General features: G+C 41.3%; 1 protein-coding gene across 3 annotated transcripts in view; it reads right to left on the bottom strand.

Moving 5' to 3' along the window:
* Positions 1-14,771, bottom strand: part of LOC126236321 (uncharacterized protein CG7065-like) — an 85,793-nt gene extending 71,022 nt beyond the window's left edge. Inside the window, exons 1-3 of one of the 3 annotated variants that reach the window (XM_049945537.1) lie at positions 14,556-14,771; positions 6,636-6,741; positions 6,129-6,290 (exon numbers count right to left, since the gene is read on the bottom strand). In XM_049945537.1, the coding sequence (XP_049801494.1) occupies positions 6,129-6,239 (111 nt within the window). In that variant the 5' untranslated portion in view covers positions 6,240-6,290; positions 6,636-6,741; positions 14,556-14,771. The remainder of the gene's footprint in view (positions 1-6,128; positions 6,291-6,635; positions 6,742-14,555) is intronic. The other 2 variants (XM_049945536.1, XM_049945538.1) reach the window with 2 other exon arrangements.
* Positions 14,772-15,068: the final 297 nt, after the last annotated feature.

Genomic DNA, 15,068 nt, shown 5'->3' with positions numbered 1-15,068 from the left:
ATATATCCCCTATGTCTGCCAAACCAACTTGTACTACTTCTTCCTCACATCACCAGACAGTTCCTCGACCTAATGTACAGCGCAATTACACTGCACTCTTTCCATCAACCTGCTCTCTCTCCTCTACACTTAACAATGGAATTCCTCCTGCACTCTTAACATTGAAACCCTTGCTTTTAATTTCACCAAAGGATGTTTTGACTTTTCTGTAGGCTGAATCTGCCCAATTTCTTCCCATGTTTCCTGTTGCCAAATCCGTGATGGTCATGGGGGAAGTTTTTTGAAATTAGACCACTTAGCATGGAATGGCCCATGAGTTAATGTGTTAAATATTTGACGTTAAGCATGTAAGCAAAAAACGCTTAGAAAATATTTCAAATTATGTTTAAAGTTTCTTGGAAGTTGCTAAATGGTCCCATCTTCAAATACTGAGTGAATATAGTCAGGGTAACTGGTGTGCCACGTATTACACTGCCTCATGACATTTGCAAAGCCTCTAATTGTTTGTCTTAATATGTTAAATCTTTAACAAAATGAGTATGTGAGATATTTAAAAGTAAATTTTTACTGGCCCTGATAGTTCTTAGATAGGCAACCTGCAACTGGGACAGTGCACCATGAACATTTAAGCAATAGTAATTTAGATATGGAGGGGTAGAAGGACATTGAGGGGTGATGCGAGAGGGCAGAGAGGGAGGGGGGAGGAAGAAGAGAGGAGAGAGAGAGAGAGAGAGAGAGAGAGAGAGAGAGAGAGAGAGAGGAAGGGAGGGAGGGGTGAGGAGCATGGGGCAAGAAGGTGGGTGGAGGAGGTGGGATCAGTCAAGAGCAAGAAGCCGAGAGGCAGGCCAAGAGCGTAGAGGGAGGGGTGACCACGAGCGTAGTGGGAGAGGTGGGCCAAGAGCATAGAGGGAGGGGTGGGCCAAGAGCGCAGAGGGAGAGGTGGGGCTAGAGGGCAGAGGAAGAAGTGAGGGAATGGGGAGGGCAGAAGAAAAGTGAGTAGAGTTTTGAACATGATATTAGGAAAAGGATTAGATTGCTACTCACCGTAAAGATGACACATCAAGTGTCCTTTTCTCTACTGAAAGGTAGCAGTTTTGCAGACTGGCACAACGAAAGGACTGTTACACATTATAGCTTTTGGCCAAAGCCTTTTTCAAAAAAAAAAAGAAGAAAAGAAAGAAAGTTGCGTGCACGCCCCCCCCCCCCCCCCACACACACAGAAGCAAGTACACCTGACACACACACACACACACACACACACACACAGCATTCTCTGAAACTGAATCTCTTGCTCTCCAGCATCCGGAAGAGCATTCCAACATTACCTCCATAAGTTTTCCCACTTGCTGACATTCAGCTGCTGCCCTGGGGCACCACTATCCAAATGCCTACAAAACTCCCTCCCAACACTCCAAATCCAAAGCCTAAACAATCCTGGAACACTGTTGTTAACCTTTCCACCAAATCCTCAACCCCACAGTAGTTTCAGTTTTATCCAAAGGCCTCACCTTCAGCCTACACACATATTTAACCAAGCTGAACATGTCAAATACCTACTACTCTACTTCCAATCCCTGCTAAGGGAACAATTCTTTGCTACCAGTCCCTCCAACCAAAGTGAATCCACTGACACCCCCCCCCCCCCCACACACACACACACACTCACACCTAGTTACGTCTTGGTCATCTCCCAGGAATTCCTTACCTCCAACTTGGCCTCACCATCCTTCCTCAGGTCCCTTCCTAAGAATACCAACCTTTCAGTAGAGGAAAGGACAGGCATAAATAGTCTCAAAACAGATCCTGAGCTAATCATCCTCCCTGCACACAAAGGATCCACCACTGTCGTAATGAGTCGTAGTGACTACTACCAACTATCTGACTCATCCACCTATAAACTTTGTCACAGTGAACCCACCCCGGAAGTTCTACATAACCTCTAATCCCTGATTAAAGCCTTATGCCCTTCTAGAGCCTCTCCCCTGAATCCATTTCCCTCCTCACCCCTATGACACCCAACTTCTGTGTGTGCTCCCCAAAATTCACAAACCCAACAATCATGGACACCCCACTTTAGGTGGTTATTGTGGCCCCAATGAAAGAATTTTGGCCCTCATTGACCAACACCTCCAATCAATTGCCCGTAATTGAGCCCCCAATGTCTAAGATAGCAACCACTCAATTCATCACCTCTCCACCAACCCCATCTCTTTACCTCCTGGTTCCCTACTGCTCACTGCTGATGCCACTTTCCTATGTACCAACATCCCTCACGCCCATGGTCTTGCCACAAATTAACACTACCTTTCCCAATGTTCTTCACATTCGGAACCCACCCCATTCCTCAAAAATATTAATAAATTTATCCTAACACACAATTACTCTCCTCTGAAGGGAAGGTATACAAACAAATCTGTAGCACAGTCATGGTCACCTGCATGGCACACTCCTATGCCAACCTGTTTATGGACATCTAGAGGAAACCTTCCTAGCCTCCCAGGGCCAAAAACACCTGGTTTGTTCAGGTTCATTGATGATATCTTCATGATCTGGACTCAGGGCCAAGACACCCTATCCCTTTAGACATCATTCCTCCACCAGCATCATCTGGTCCTCCTCAACCCAGCATTCCACTTTCCTAGATGTTGAGCTTCTCCACTCTGATGGATCCATCCACATTATAACCACCAACAGTAACTACATTTGGACAGCTGCCATCCCTTCCACCCCTCTCATGCAGACTTGCCACCTGGGGATGGCATATCTGCTGTGACAAGAACTCCCTTTCCCAGTATGCTGAAGCTCTCATCAAGGCCTTCACAGACATGCGCTCTGCCTTGGACCTGGTCATCAAAAAAATTTCCCATGCCATTTCCCCAAACAACACAATAATCCCATCAACCCCGAGAGCCAGCTACAAAAGAGTGTCCCTCTTCATCAACCAATACCACCTCCGACTGAAACAACTGAACCACATCTTTCATCATTCCCTGAAATGAAGGACATCCTAACCAAGACCCTTCTCACCTATCCTGAAGTGGTGTTCTGTAGCAAACTCAACCTCCGCAACATTCTTGTCCATCCCTATGCTCCACCCAATCCCAACCCCTTGCCACAGGGATCATATCCTTGTGGAAGACCTAGGTGTAAGACCTGCCAAATGCACCCACCCAGCACTTACTACTACAGTCCTGTAACAGGCTTATCTTACCCCATCAGAGGCTGGGCCACCTGTGAAACCGGCCATGTTGTAAGCCAACTATGCTGCAAGCATTGCACAGCTGTTTATATTGGTATGACTACCAACCAGCTGTCCACAAGAATGAACAGCCAACATAAAACTGTGGCCAAGAGCAAAACAGACCACCCCATGGCACAACATGACGCTGAAAATAATACGCTTGATTTCAATTGCTGCTGCAGAACCCCAGGTCAATGGATCCTCCCCTCTACCACCAGATTTTATGAACTAAGCAGATGGGAGTTATCCTTAAAACACATTTTCCACTTGCAAAATCATCCCGGTCTCAGCCTACAGTAACCTACTACCCCCCCCCCCTCCACCACGCGACAGTTTCCATCCCTTCATCCTATCACCTCTTCCCTTTTCACATTCTCTCACCCTCTTCATGTGCCATCCTCTGCCGCTGTAGCTGCTTGTGCTTTCCACTTCCCTGCTCCTCTCCTTTTCTGTTCTCCTCCTTTTCCACTCCCTATTTTTTCCCCCGACATCCCACCTCCAGACACTGCACCTGGTAGTCTATAGCTCCTGTACACTCCGCCAGACAGTACCATTCTCCCCCCACCCATACCCTGTCATCCCTCCACCTTTCCTGCCCCACTCCAGATTTCTATTCCCACATGACAGATGCATTCCGGTTGGAGCTGTTTGGTCAGTGGCAAAAGTCATTTGCGTGTGAGATGTGCTTGCTTGTGTGAATGTGTGTGTGTGTTTTTTTTTTAACTGCTAAAGATGGCTTTGGCCAAATGCTATAATGTGTCAGTTTTTTCATTGTGCCTGTCTGCAACTCAATGGATCATTTTTACGGTGAGTAGTAATTTATCCTTTTCTAATACTGTTGATATTGCAACCTGGAGTTTCCATCATTAGATTTGAAAATAAAATTGAAAGTAGTTCTGCTAAACAAACAAGTTTTACTAAACATAGCAACATACTTTTCACTGATAAGACTCCAGCATTCCTGGGCAAGTCACTCTGGGTTTGATAAGAAATTTTATCTTTTCTATTTTAACATGTTGTTGTGGTCTTCAGTCTTGAGACTGGTTTGATGCAGCTCTCCATGCAACTCTATCCTGTGCAAGCTTCTTCATCTCCCAGTACCTACTGCAACCTACATCCTTCTGAATCTGCTTAGTGTATTCATCTCTTGGTCTCCCTCTAGGATTTTTACCCTCCACACTGCCCTCCAATACTAAATTGGTGATCCATTGATGCCTCAGAACATGTCCTACCAACCGATCCCTTCTTCTGCTCAAGTTGTGCCACAAACTTCTCTTCTCCCCAATCCTATTCAATACTTCCTCATTAGTTATGTGATCTACCCATCTAATCTTCAGCATTCTTCTGTAGCACCACATTTCGAAAGCTTCTATTCTCTTCTTGTCCAAACTAGTTATCGTCCATGCTTCACTTCCATACATGGCTACACTCCATACAAATGCTTTCAGAAATGACTTCCTGACACTTAAATCTATACTCAATGTTAACAAATTTCTCTTCTTCAGAAACGCTTTCCTTGCCATTGCCAGTCTACATTTTATATCCTCTCTACTTCGACCATCATCAGTTACTTTGCTCCCCAAATAGCAAAACTCCTTTACTACTTTAAGTGTCTCATTTCCTAATCTAATTCCCTCAGCATCACCCGACTTAATTCGACTACATTCCATTATCCTCATTTTGCTTTTGTTGATGTTCATCTTATACCCCTTTCAAGACACTGTCCATTCTGTTCAACTGCTCTTCCAAGTCCTTTGCTGTCTCTGACAGAATTACAATGTCATCGGCGAACCTCAAAGTTTTTATTTCTTCTCCATGAATTTTAATACCTACTCCGAATTTTTCTTTTGTTTCCTTTACTGCTTGCTCAATATACAGATTGAACAACATCGGGGAGAGGCTACAACCCTGTCTTACTCCCTTCCCAACCACTGCTTCCCTTTCATGTCCCTCGACTCCTATAACTGCCATCTGGTTTCTGTACAAATTGTAAATAGCCTTTCGCTCCCTGTATTTTACCCCTGCCACCTTCAGAATTTGAAAGAGAGTATTCCAGTCAACATTGTCGAAAGCTTTCTCTAAGTCTACAAATGCTAGAAACATAGGTTTGCCTTTCCTTAATCTTTCTTCTAAGGTAAGTCGTAAGGTCAGTATTGCCTCACGTGTTCCAGTGTTTCTACGGAATCCATACCCATTTTAACATGAAATTAGTAAATTAAACTTTCTGATGACATCAACATTTTATTACCTATGCAACAGCATTCCTCATTTCTTCAGAACATGATGCCATCTACTGTGACTGGGGTACTTTCATTATCCCTCTCAATAACTCTATAACTCTTTAACTCATTTTCTCCTGTTGTACCTGTTCCATTTTCATTGCTCTCTTCCATAATCATCCAACCGATTATTAGTGATATCTCTCTTGTTCAACACACTAAATATGTACTTGGAAGAAATGACACTAACTAGCGAAGGGAAATACTTGCTGTTACTGATAAGGTTTTATTCTGCTTTAACAGTATGTAACAAGTACAGAACATCATTAATGAAAATAAAGTGACAATCGGAAACAGTTGTCCAAATTGGAAGGACCATCTGGGAAGAAAATGTTGCCAGGTATCCACGAGCTGTGTCTGTGTTCCATGTCAGGAACAAAAATATCAAAGTTATATACTGGATAGCTGTGTGGCATGGTCTATAGGTGTGATGATGGAAAAGGTTACCCAAGAAATTTTGCATGTACAAAGACTGCCACATTAGAGTAGTGCTTAAGCTATTTGTACCATGCTGTAAGAGAAGATAAACCTGTTCGAATTCCAAAAGTTATATGCAAACATGAATTTGAGTCTGGACAGTATAACAAAAATCTCTTTTGCCCCCATACCCGTTCTTTTTCATGTATGTCCAACTGCCGGCCACCAACAGAAAATCTTCTTTCTATATTTAAATCATCAAAATCTTCATGTGACTGGTTGATACGTGCATAACCTTCCATGTTATATGGTGCCAGTCCAAATTAATGAGATTCTGGAGTTTCTTGGTTACACTGGAAAAAAATGTAGTAGTTATACTACTCTGGAAATAGTAAATTAGAAGTATGTACAAATAATGTTCCGCTTAGGGTATAATCAATCTCTCTCTCTCTCTCTCTATCAAGCACGCACACACACACACACACACACACACACACACACACACATACGCGCACGCGCACACACATACGCGCACGCGCACACACACACACACGCACGCACGCGCACACACACACACACACACACACACACACACACACACACACACAAATAACTATTACTAAACTTGTCATGTTGTAACAATCATATTCATTTATAAAAAGGGACGTACAACCAAACACACAGCATCTAAAACTTACCACTTTTGTGATGGGAGTAAAGTTCTGAGGCATCTTCTGCTCCTCCAATGTCTTCATGTAATTCCTCAAACTCTGTATTTCACTCCATAAACAGAATTTATTCGTTCTTTGTAGCACACAGTTCGTGTAGATTACATCCACAAATATAAAGAAAAGTTCTCAATTGTAACTCAATCTCGCGTATAAATTCTGATTCTTTTGATTGTCATCATGTTTAAATTTCATATGGTTTTATCAACTGACACAGACTCTACTGAGAGATCTGTGACTTCCATAAAAGCTGAACATATTTTTATTTAACAATGCAAAAGGCAACAAAATACAGCTCACAGTAATCAATATATTCACTAACACATAATTAACTGAATAACACATAATCAACATATTAAGCTTCATGTAAAATAACAGCAGCACAGTAATAAACTGTAGAGAAAGAACACAAATTTGCAATGTGATTAGTCATGTCATTTAGTGTATACTACATAAGGAATAAACCATAGCAATGAATTCTAGAATCTGTATCCATATTTTTCATTTTTTTTCTACGCTAACCAGTAATAATGCCATACTGTAGATGCTTTATGGGTTCATAACTGTAACTCGGCAGTCATGAAGGTTCTCAAAGTTCACTGCAGGAAACAGTAAGCCAAATAACAAAAACTACCATTTCAGTTTAACCATTTTACTTCAAATCAGTAGTATCTTGAAGTTACTGATAAATTTAGTTGGTGCTTTTTCTTCATTTGCTTGAAGATTTTCAGTAGCAAATTCATTAAAGTCTTTTTGTAGTCTTTGTCTAAATACCTAGTGCAGGGTGTTCCAACACTGTCCAATAGGGCACTCGTACTCACTTAGCTTGTTCCAATGTATACTGTCATACATACACTGAGACAAACTTCTTTTGCTGCAAGCAACCAATGACAGCATTTCAAGACTCAGACAACCTCTGTGGCATAAGGAGAGAGAAAAGGGATATACATAAAAGCTGTACTACATAGCGAAGAGGTTCCTGTGAATAGTAAAGCTGCTCACCCAACTACTGTCTAGTTCTGAATTATGAGTCGCTGCACTGAAACATATCTACCTAGTACTCCCATCTTTCAATAAATGTCATCAAGATCAGACAACATCAATTTGTTGCAGAGCCTGACAGCTAAATCTGAGAGTGGCGGGTTTCTCCAAATCAAGGTAACCACAATACATCACTGAGATGATGGCACACAAAAAACGTTACGTCAGTATGACCTCTTTGATAGTATGTTCCATGCAATAGACATCCAGCCTCTGGTGAAAATAGAAATATTGCTTCCAGAATGAGATTTTCACTCTGCTGCGGAGTGTGCGCTGATATGAAACTTCCTGGCAGATTAAAACTGTGTGCCGGGCCGAGACTCGAACTCGGGACCTTTGCCTTTCGCGGGCAAATACTCTACCATTGAGCTACTCAAGCACGACTCACGCCCCGTCCTCACAGCTTCACTTCTGCCAGTATCTCGTCTCCTACCTTTCAAACTTTACAGAAGCTCTAATGCGAACCTGGAGAACTAGCACTCCTGAAAGAAAGGATACTGCGAAGAGATGGCTTAGCTACAGCTTGAGGGATGTTTCCAGAATGAGATTTTCACTCTGCAGTGGAGTGTTTTAATCTGCCAGGAAGTTTCATAAATATTGCTGTTGCACACCTTGTCTACCCTATGCTCAACTGCCATACTAGAACCCACTCAGATGATATGCAGAGCAATTCCATTTGTGGCAATGAAAGGAGTCTTCACTCTCCAACAAAGCAGTTATCCGAATTACTCGCATATGCATGAACATAACAGATAATTAAGGTAGACTAAATAGAGTAACCCCCCCCCCCTGAAAAAAATAAATAAAAAAAGAAACCAAGGAACAATAGGTGAAAGACACATGTAACTCAATGCAACAGCCTGTTTGTTTAGAAAAATAGCTACGAAATGAAGTAATAAACAAACAGACTGAATTACTGCAACACAAACTGCTGATAAAAATCACAGATAATAAAAGACAAACATGAAAATCTGATGATAACCAAATGAAAGCAGCCAAAATTGAAAAAGAATATTTAGCATATCTGTATAAAAGAAGGGATAGCATCACAGAACAAAAGCAAACAAAGAAGAGGAAGAAACAAAGCTCCCAAAAATTACCTAACAGTCCAAAACAAAAACAAAATCTGGAGTAGTAGTGTGTGTTCTAAAACAAAAAAAAAGCTGCAGGACCAGACGGACGGACAGTTGTTCACTGTCAAAACCATGAAGAGAAATGAGACAATCTTGCAGCTACAGATTTATTGTCACGACAATGAAAGTCATGACACAAAATATACGTAAACCACCAAAAGTTGGATTATCATGACACAAATGTAGACCTGCAATTAATATTCCTCCTGCAGAGAGAATTTATAGACAGTCTTCCATACTAACAAAATGAGTATTATAGCTCTTGATGAACCACATCACATGCCACACACTAATATACACTGAGAGAAAAAAATTGCCACAAGGAAAGAGAATTAATGTACAGTAATGAAATTTCAGGAATACATTTGTCTAGGTAACATTGTGCGAGGCTTCTCTCCTCCATGAAACATTCTTCTTAATCATTTTGGAGGAATTCCGCCTTCCAGACTTTTCCTGTGAAGTGGCTAATATTACATAGTAACAGGCATTGGTACGTTCACAAAGCCATTTCATTATCCCAAGTACAAATTGATTAACTTCTAATCGACAATAAGGACAGACTCTCTCTACAATTCTGAGTCCAATTTCATTGTGTGTTATACATACATCTCCCAAGCTACTCAGTCTCACAATCACCAAACTTCACCCCGCACTCTTCTCCAGACTCTGAACCCCTGCCTGCTCTGACATTATGAGTAGCCGTCGTGCATCACCATAGTAGCTTCAATATAAATCACCACACCAATCTGGACACAACTTTACATAAACTCAGCCTTCCATGGTTCAACTCTCACTATATGCGTATTTCTATGAACACCACCACACATGATCTCACAATCTCACTTCCGCAGTATGGGGGCATGCCACCAACTCCCACTGACCCCGCATTTGCATCGAAAAAATTCAGAGGTTAATTCAACAGTAAGATATGCCATTGCAAATGTGAAGTGCTGGTACATTAATAATCTGTGGTAATTGCCAGAATGTTGAATGCAAGCATGCAAATGTGTATGCACTGTGTTGTACAGGTGCCAGATGTCAGTTTGTGGGATGGAGTTCCATGTCTGTTGCATTTAGCCTGTTAATATAGGGACAGTTAATGCTGTACATGGATGACAATGGAGTTGTCGTCCAATGACGGCCTATTATGTGCTTGACTGGAGACAGATCTGGCGACTGAGCATGCCAAGGCCACATGTTGACACTGTAGAACATGATTGGTTGGTTGGTTTAAAAGAAGGGGGAAGGGACCAAATTACAAGGTCATTGGTCCTTTGCTCCAAAGGAAACAATGCCACAAGGGTGAGAATAAGACAATGAGACTTACACCACAAAACAGAATGAAAGGAAAAACCACAACAAGGACTGAAGGGCAACAAACACTTAAATGGACAAAAGGGGACAAGAAAACCACAAAGACGTAAGAAACAGGTAGAAGAGGTTAAAACAAGAAAGCAGGTTACCAAGGCTGGCTGACCATGAGGATAAGAAGGAAAAACCAGCAGCTCTGCAACACATTAAAACCTCCACCATGAAGGCACTAGGGTGGAGGACACACAGGGACAAAAGATAAAACTCACCCTCATGAATAAAACGTAAAACTAAAGCTGCTGTTGAGGCACTGTCGCCCAACACTGAAAGTAGGTTGCTGGGAAGGTTAAAAGTCCGCCAAAGAGCGGTTAAAAGTGGGCAGTCCAGCAAGAGATAGATGACCGTCATTTGTGAGCCACAGCGACACCAAGTGGGTCCTCGCGACAGAGAAGGCAACCATGCATCAGCCAAGTATGGCCAATGCAGAGCTGACAGAATCCCTGTGAGAGGCACGCATGGAGGTCTTCCACACATTCGTAGTTTCCTTATAGGCATGCAGCTTGTTGTGCGTACTGAGGTTAAGTGATTAAGTCTCCCAAAGCCGCAAAACCTCGCGGCATTATACAGAACACAGGTTAGTTTCAGAGAAGCCGATCTCCATAAGCGGTTTCCACATAGCCTGTTGGCAAGTTTGTTGCCTGGGATTCCGACATCACCTGGGGTCCAGACAAACACCACTGGACCATTTCAGGGCATAGATGGACTCCTGGATGGTCAGTATCAAATAATGACGAGGGTAGCACTCGTCGATACCTTGTAGGCTGCTAAAGGAGTCAGTACACAAGAGAAATAACTCGCCTGGGCATGAACGGATGTGCTCAAGAGCACGAGATATGGCCGCCAGCTCTGCAGTGAAAACACTGCAGCAATCTGGGAAGGAGTCCATGAACATAGGCAAAACCAACATGACCATCAGCCATCGAGGCCCTACAGCAGGTGCTAGACCATTAATGGCCACTAGAAATGGAGATACACTCAATACGGAGCCCTGTGGGACCCCATTCTCCTGGATATGGGGGGGAACTATGGGAGGCACCAACTTGGACAAGGGAAGTATGAAGCAACAGGAAATTGTGGATAAAAATCGAGAGCGGGCCTCAGAGACCCCACTCGTATAATGTGGCAAGCATATGATGTCACCAGGTCATGTCATGCGCTTTTCGTAAATCAAAAAAAGATGGCAACCAGATGCTGGCATCTGGAAAAGTTTGTTCTTGACAGACCCGAGGGACACAAGATTATCAGTAGCAGAGCAACCCTGGCGGAAGCCGCCCTGACATTTAGCCAGTAGGCCAGGTGACTCCAGGACCCAACCCAACTGCCGACACACCATACATTCCAGCAGCTTACGGAGAATGTTGGTGAGGCTGATGGGCCGATAGCTATCGACATCACGCGGGTTTTTACCAGGTTTAAGCACAGGAATGATGGTGCTCTACTGCCATTGCCAAGAACGAACTGCCACACCATCCACGAAATCTCTCTCTCAAATAATAAAAAATTTAGATAATTTCCACCTAGCACACAACAAAAAGTGCCAGCCAAAATTTTACACAAATGTCATGGGTCAACAGAGCACACTGTGTGATAACTCCACACAGCATGACAGTTGCATAAACTAAGCCCATACTAATCACCTGTTTTATCACATCAGTCGTTCCTGCACTCTGAGTTGCTGTGCCAAGGATAAGCGCGTGCGCGCACACACACACACACACACACACACACACACACACACACACAGTCACAGTTTTCTTCATCTACTTGTTAGTCACTGATGTCCTCAGTATCTCTCCCCATACATCAAATACCTATCTTCATTCCGTAACTGCAACACCACATGGGACACCCTGATCATCTTGGTTGTACCCAGAGGTAACAAAGTCTTTTGTGATCTCTTTCTTGATTTCAGCCATACAGCACTGGAACAAACTGCCCAGTAATCTGTGTCTATACAAAACCACTATGCATTCAAGAGATAGCACCTGCTATCATTGGCATACCTTCCATCTCAGTACATGTAAGCTATTTTCCTTTTGTTCGACAGTGAACCAGTATGTGTCAAATTGTCAACAATACTGATGTATTTCGCATTACTGTCTATTTATGTTTTGTCCTTCCATCTCAGCTGCTAACCTCATCCTATTATTTCTCAATCAACTTCTCCACTTCTGATTACTTCTGCACTGCTGTTGTACATCTCTCTTTGATGCCTTTCCACTTGACCTAAACCTTGGGCTCTGCTACAGGTCAGTCTGTCACCACAACCAAGATTTCAGGGGGGAGGCATTTACAATAAGTAACTTTAACCCATTTCCGAAATTCCATATATTCAACGTTATATCAATCATCATCACTATGAACATATATACAATGTACACAGTAATGTTAAATAACTAAAGCTGTCTGATTAAGACTGGGCCTGAATCTTGCCAGGTGAAACACATGCCACTAATAAACAAACATGCTTATCCACAAGAAAGAGCTATTAGCGGCAGTTGATATTATGAAACCTTACGTCATAGCAAATGCAGTGAAAGTAAAATAAACCCTGTATATAACCAATTTGAATTCATGAACCAAATGAGAACTACAAAGGGATGGCTTTATTTAAATAACGATACATTTGAAGCTGTTGCTGTACTGAGTTAGAAAAGTCATTCAGAATGTTGTTGGTAAAATACTGCTACATGTAAGTTCTTTAATATCCACAGTTTGTTGGGAAAACACAGAAAAACAACATTGTAAATAAACAAAAACAGGGTATGAAGACAAAAATTAATAGAGACAGGAAGATTACAACCAATGTTTGAGCTTTGGGACAACTGTGCACATGTAGTCAAGATTGCTGAATCATGAAGTGTTGCCCACAAAGGCAAAATTGTTATTTCATTTCAAATAGTGTTAAATTAAATGATCTTGAAATTTCAAATAAAATACAAAAAGCATGGCTGTCATCAATTTTAGACATGTTTGTACACAAAGTAGGGATTAACAACATCAACAAACTGAAATATGATTAAATAACTTTTATTCACTATTGTCATTACACGCCACATATTCCATGTATGTAAATCACCTGTGTATAAGTTTCCAGTATTCAACAAGCACTGTCAAAATTACTGCTATGATTGGCATCAGCTGAAAGTTTTCTGTCAGTGTAATAGTTATGTATCTTCTTTATATGAAAACAATGTAAGTGTAGTTGTAAGCCATCATAGGTTCAAAATAAACAGCACACCACTATTAAACAATGAAATCTTTTGGCGAAAGGCGCTGACCAATTACAGTACAGTACTTGAAAATACAATATGTCGTTCTGTCACGTAAGCTATAAACAGCCTACTGTGTTACACAAAATTTTCATTTCAACAAGTTATATATTAATTTTACAAGTGGTCAAAAAATGTTATATGTTGTAACAGGTGGAACTGCTACAAATACTTGGCGAACTTGTTCAGTTATTTAAAAAAAAAAAAAAAAAAATGTCATACACATGTGAACAATTATAACAAGCGAAACGCAGAGGGATCCACAGACTACGAAAATTCAATGTACTTTATATGCACATTAACAAAGAGGGGGAGATGAATACTTTCAAATAGAATATAGTATATTAAGACACCATGTCGTGAGTGGATCAAAAAACAGGAAGCGATGCCATATACGAAACGCGATATTTTCTATGGCATCGGTGTCAGCGGCAGAAAGTAAGCATCATACATGGTACCGTTTTTCCAAATACTCCAAATATATTTAACAGCACCCGTTTGAAACACTACCACACTGTGCGATGGGCGTTACTGTTTATCAACACTGAACATAGTATTTACTCTGATGTTGATAAACAGGAACACAAATTACGCAGATTGCAGACGAAGTATTCGCAATAAAATCAGACGAGTCTACCTAGCATCAAACAGCATAAATTTCCTTTAACACTTCAGACTGTGAAGAAATTTGTAAACACACATAAAAAACCACAATAAGCGGTTGTTGTTGCTAAGGTGTCAATCATCGGGGAACGAAGACACACACATCGGCAGGCGCATAGCACATATCATTGACATTCCGCACCACATTGGTACATTCTATAAATAAAGTAATATCGTCACAACTGTATTTCCCGAAACAGGCGATACAATGCTCGCAACTACGACGAAATGTATTAAGTCAATAGGTATCTACAAGAACAGATTATTCCGCCACATCGACGCATAACGACGATACGAATCGGTAAAGCGCTTTTCTATTCGGAAAAAAACGAAAATGAAAACATCACCAAACATCTACTATGTGCTCGTTGCACAAAATATTTTGTAATTTTCAGAGGCACGAAACTTACCTCGTCAAACATTCCTTTCTTCCGTAACTACACTAACTTTTAGTAAACAGTTACAACCACCGATTAAACAACTATCACCAACAACAATATCGATTCTTCAACTGTGGCTATCCCCAGAAAGATAAAAACCAAAGGTCTTAGCATCTTGTCCATCCAAGAAATTTATAATCCAGCCTCCATTGAATTACAGCATAGACGAACTCCGCTTGTACGTGAATCACATATCTTTAGCAGTAGTCACGTTTTTGTTTTCCCTGCAGTTGTTTATGTCACAGTGTATGTTACGAGACAAATAAAATACAAATTACATGTTCTACTTAATTTCCATTTATATATTTTTTGAGTTTTTACACGTCATAGGGTCCCACACGCAAAAATTAGCTACGAAATATACATATGAATAGAATAAATAAATAAAACTTACTTACAGCAGATACTTAAAGCACAAATACGAACTATTGAGAACTGCAAATGATATCTCTTAATATGAGAAGCTAACATTTTCGAATAATT

The sequence above is a fragment of the Schistocerca nitens genome, chromosome 2 (genome assembly GCF_023898315.1).
Source record: "Schistocerca nitens isolate TAMUIC-IGC-003100 chromosome 2, iqSchNite1.1, whole genome shotgun sequence".
In the NCBI taxonomy this organism is placed as follows: domain Eukaryota; kingdom Metazoa; phylum Arthropoda; class Insecta; order Orthoptera; family Acrididae; genus Schistocerca; species Schistocerca nitens.
Note: the sequence above shows the minus strand (reverse complement) of the source record. Positions and strands in the feature narration are given on the sequence as shown.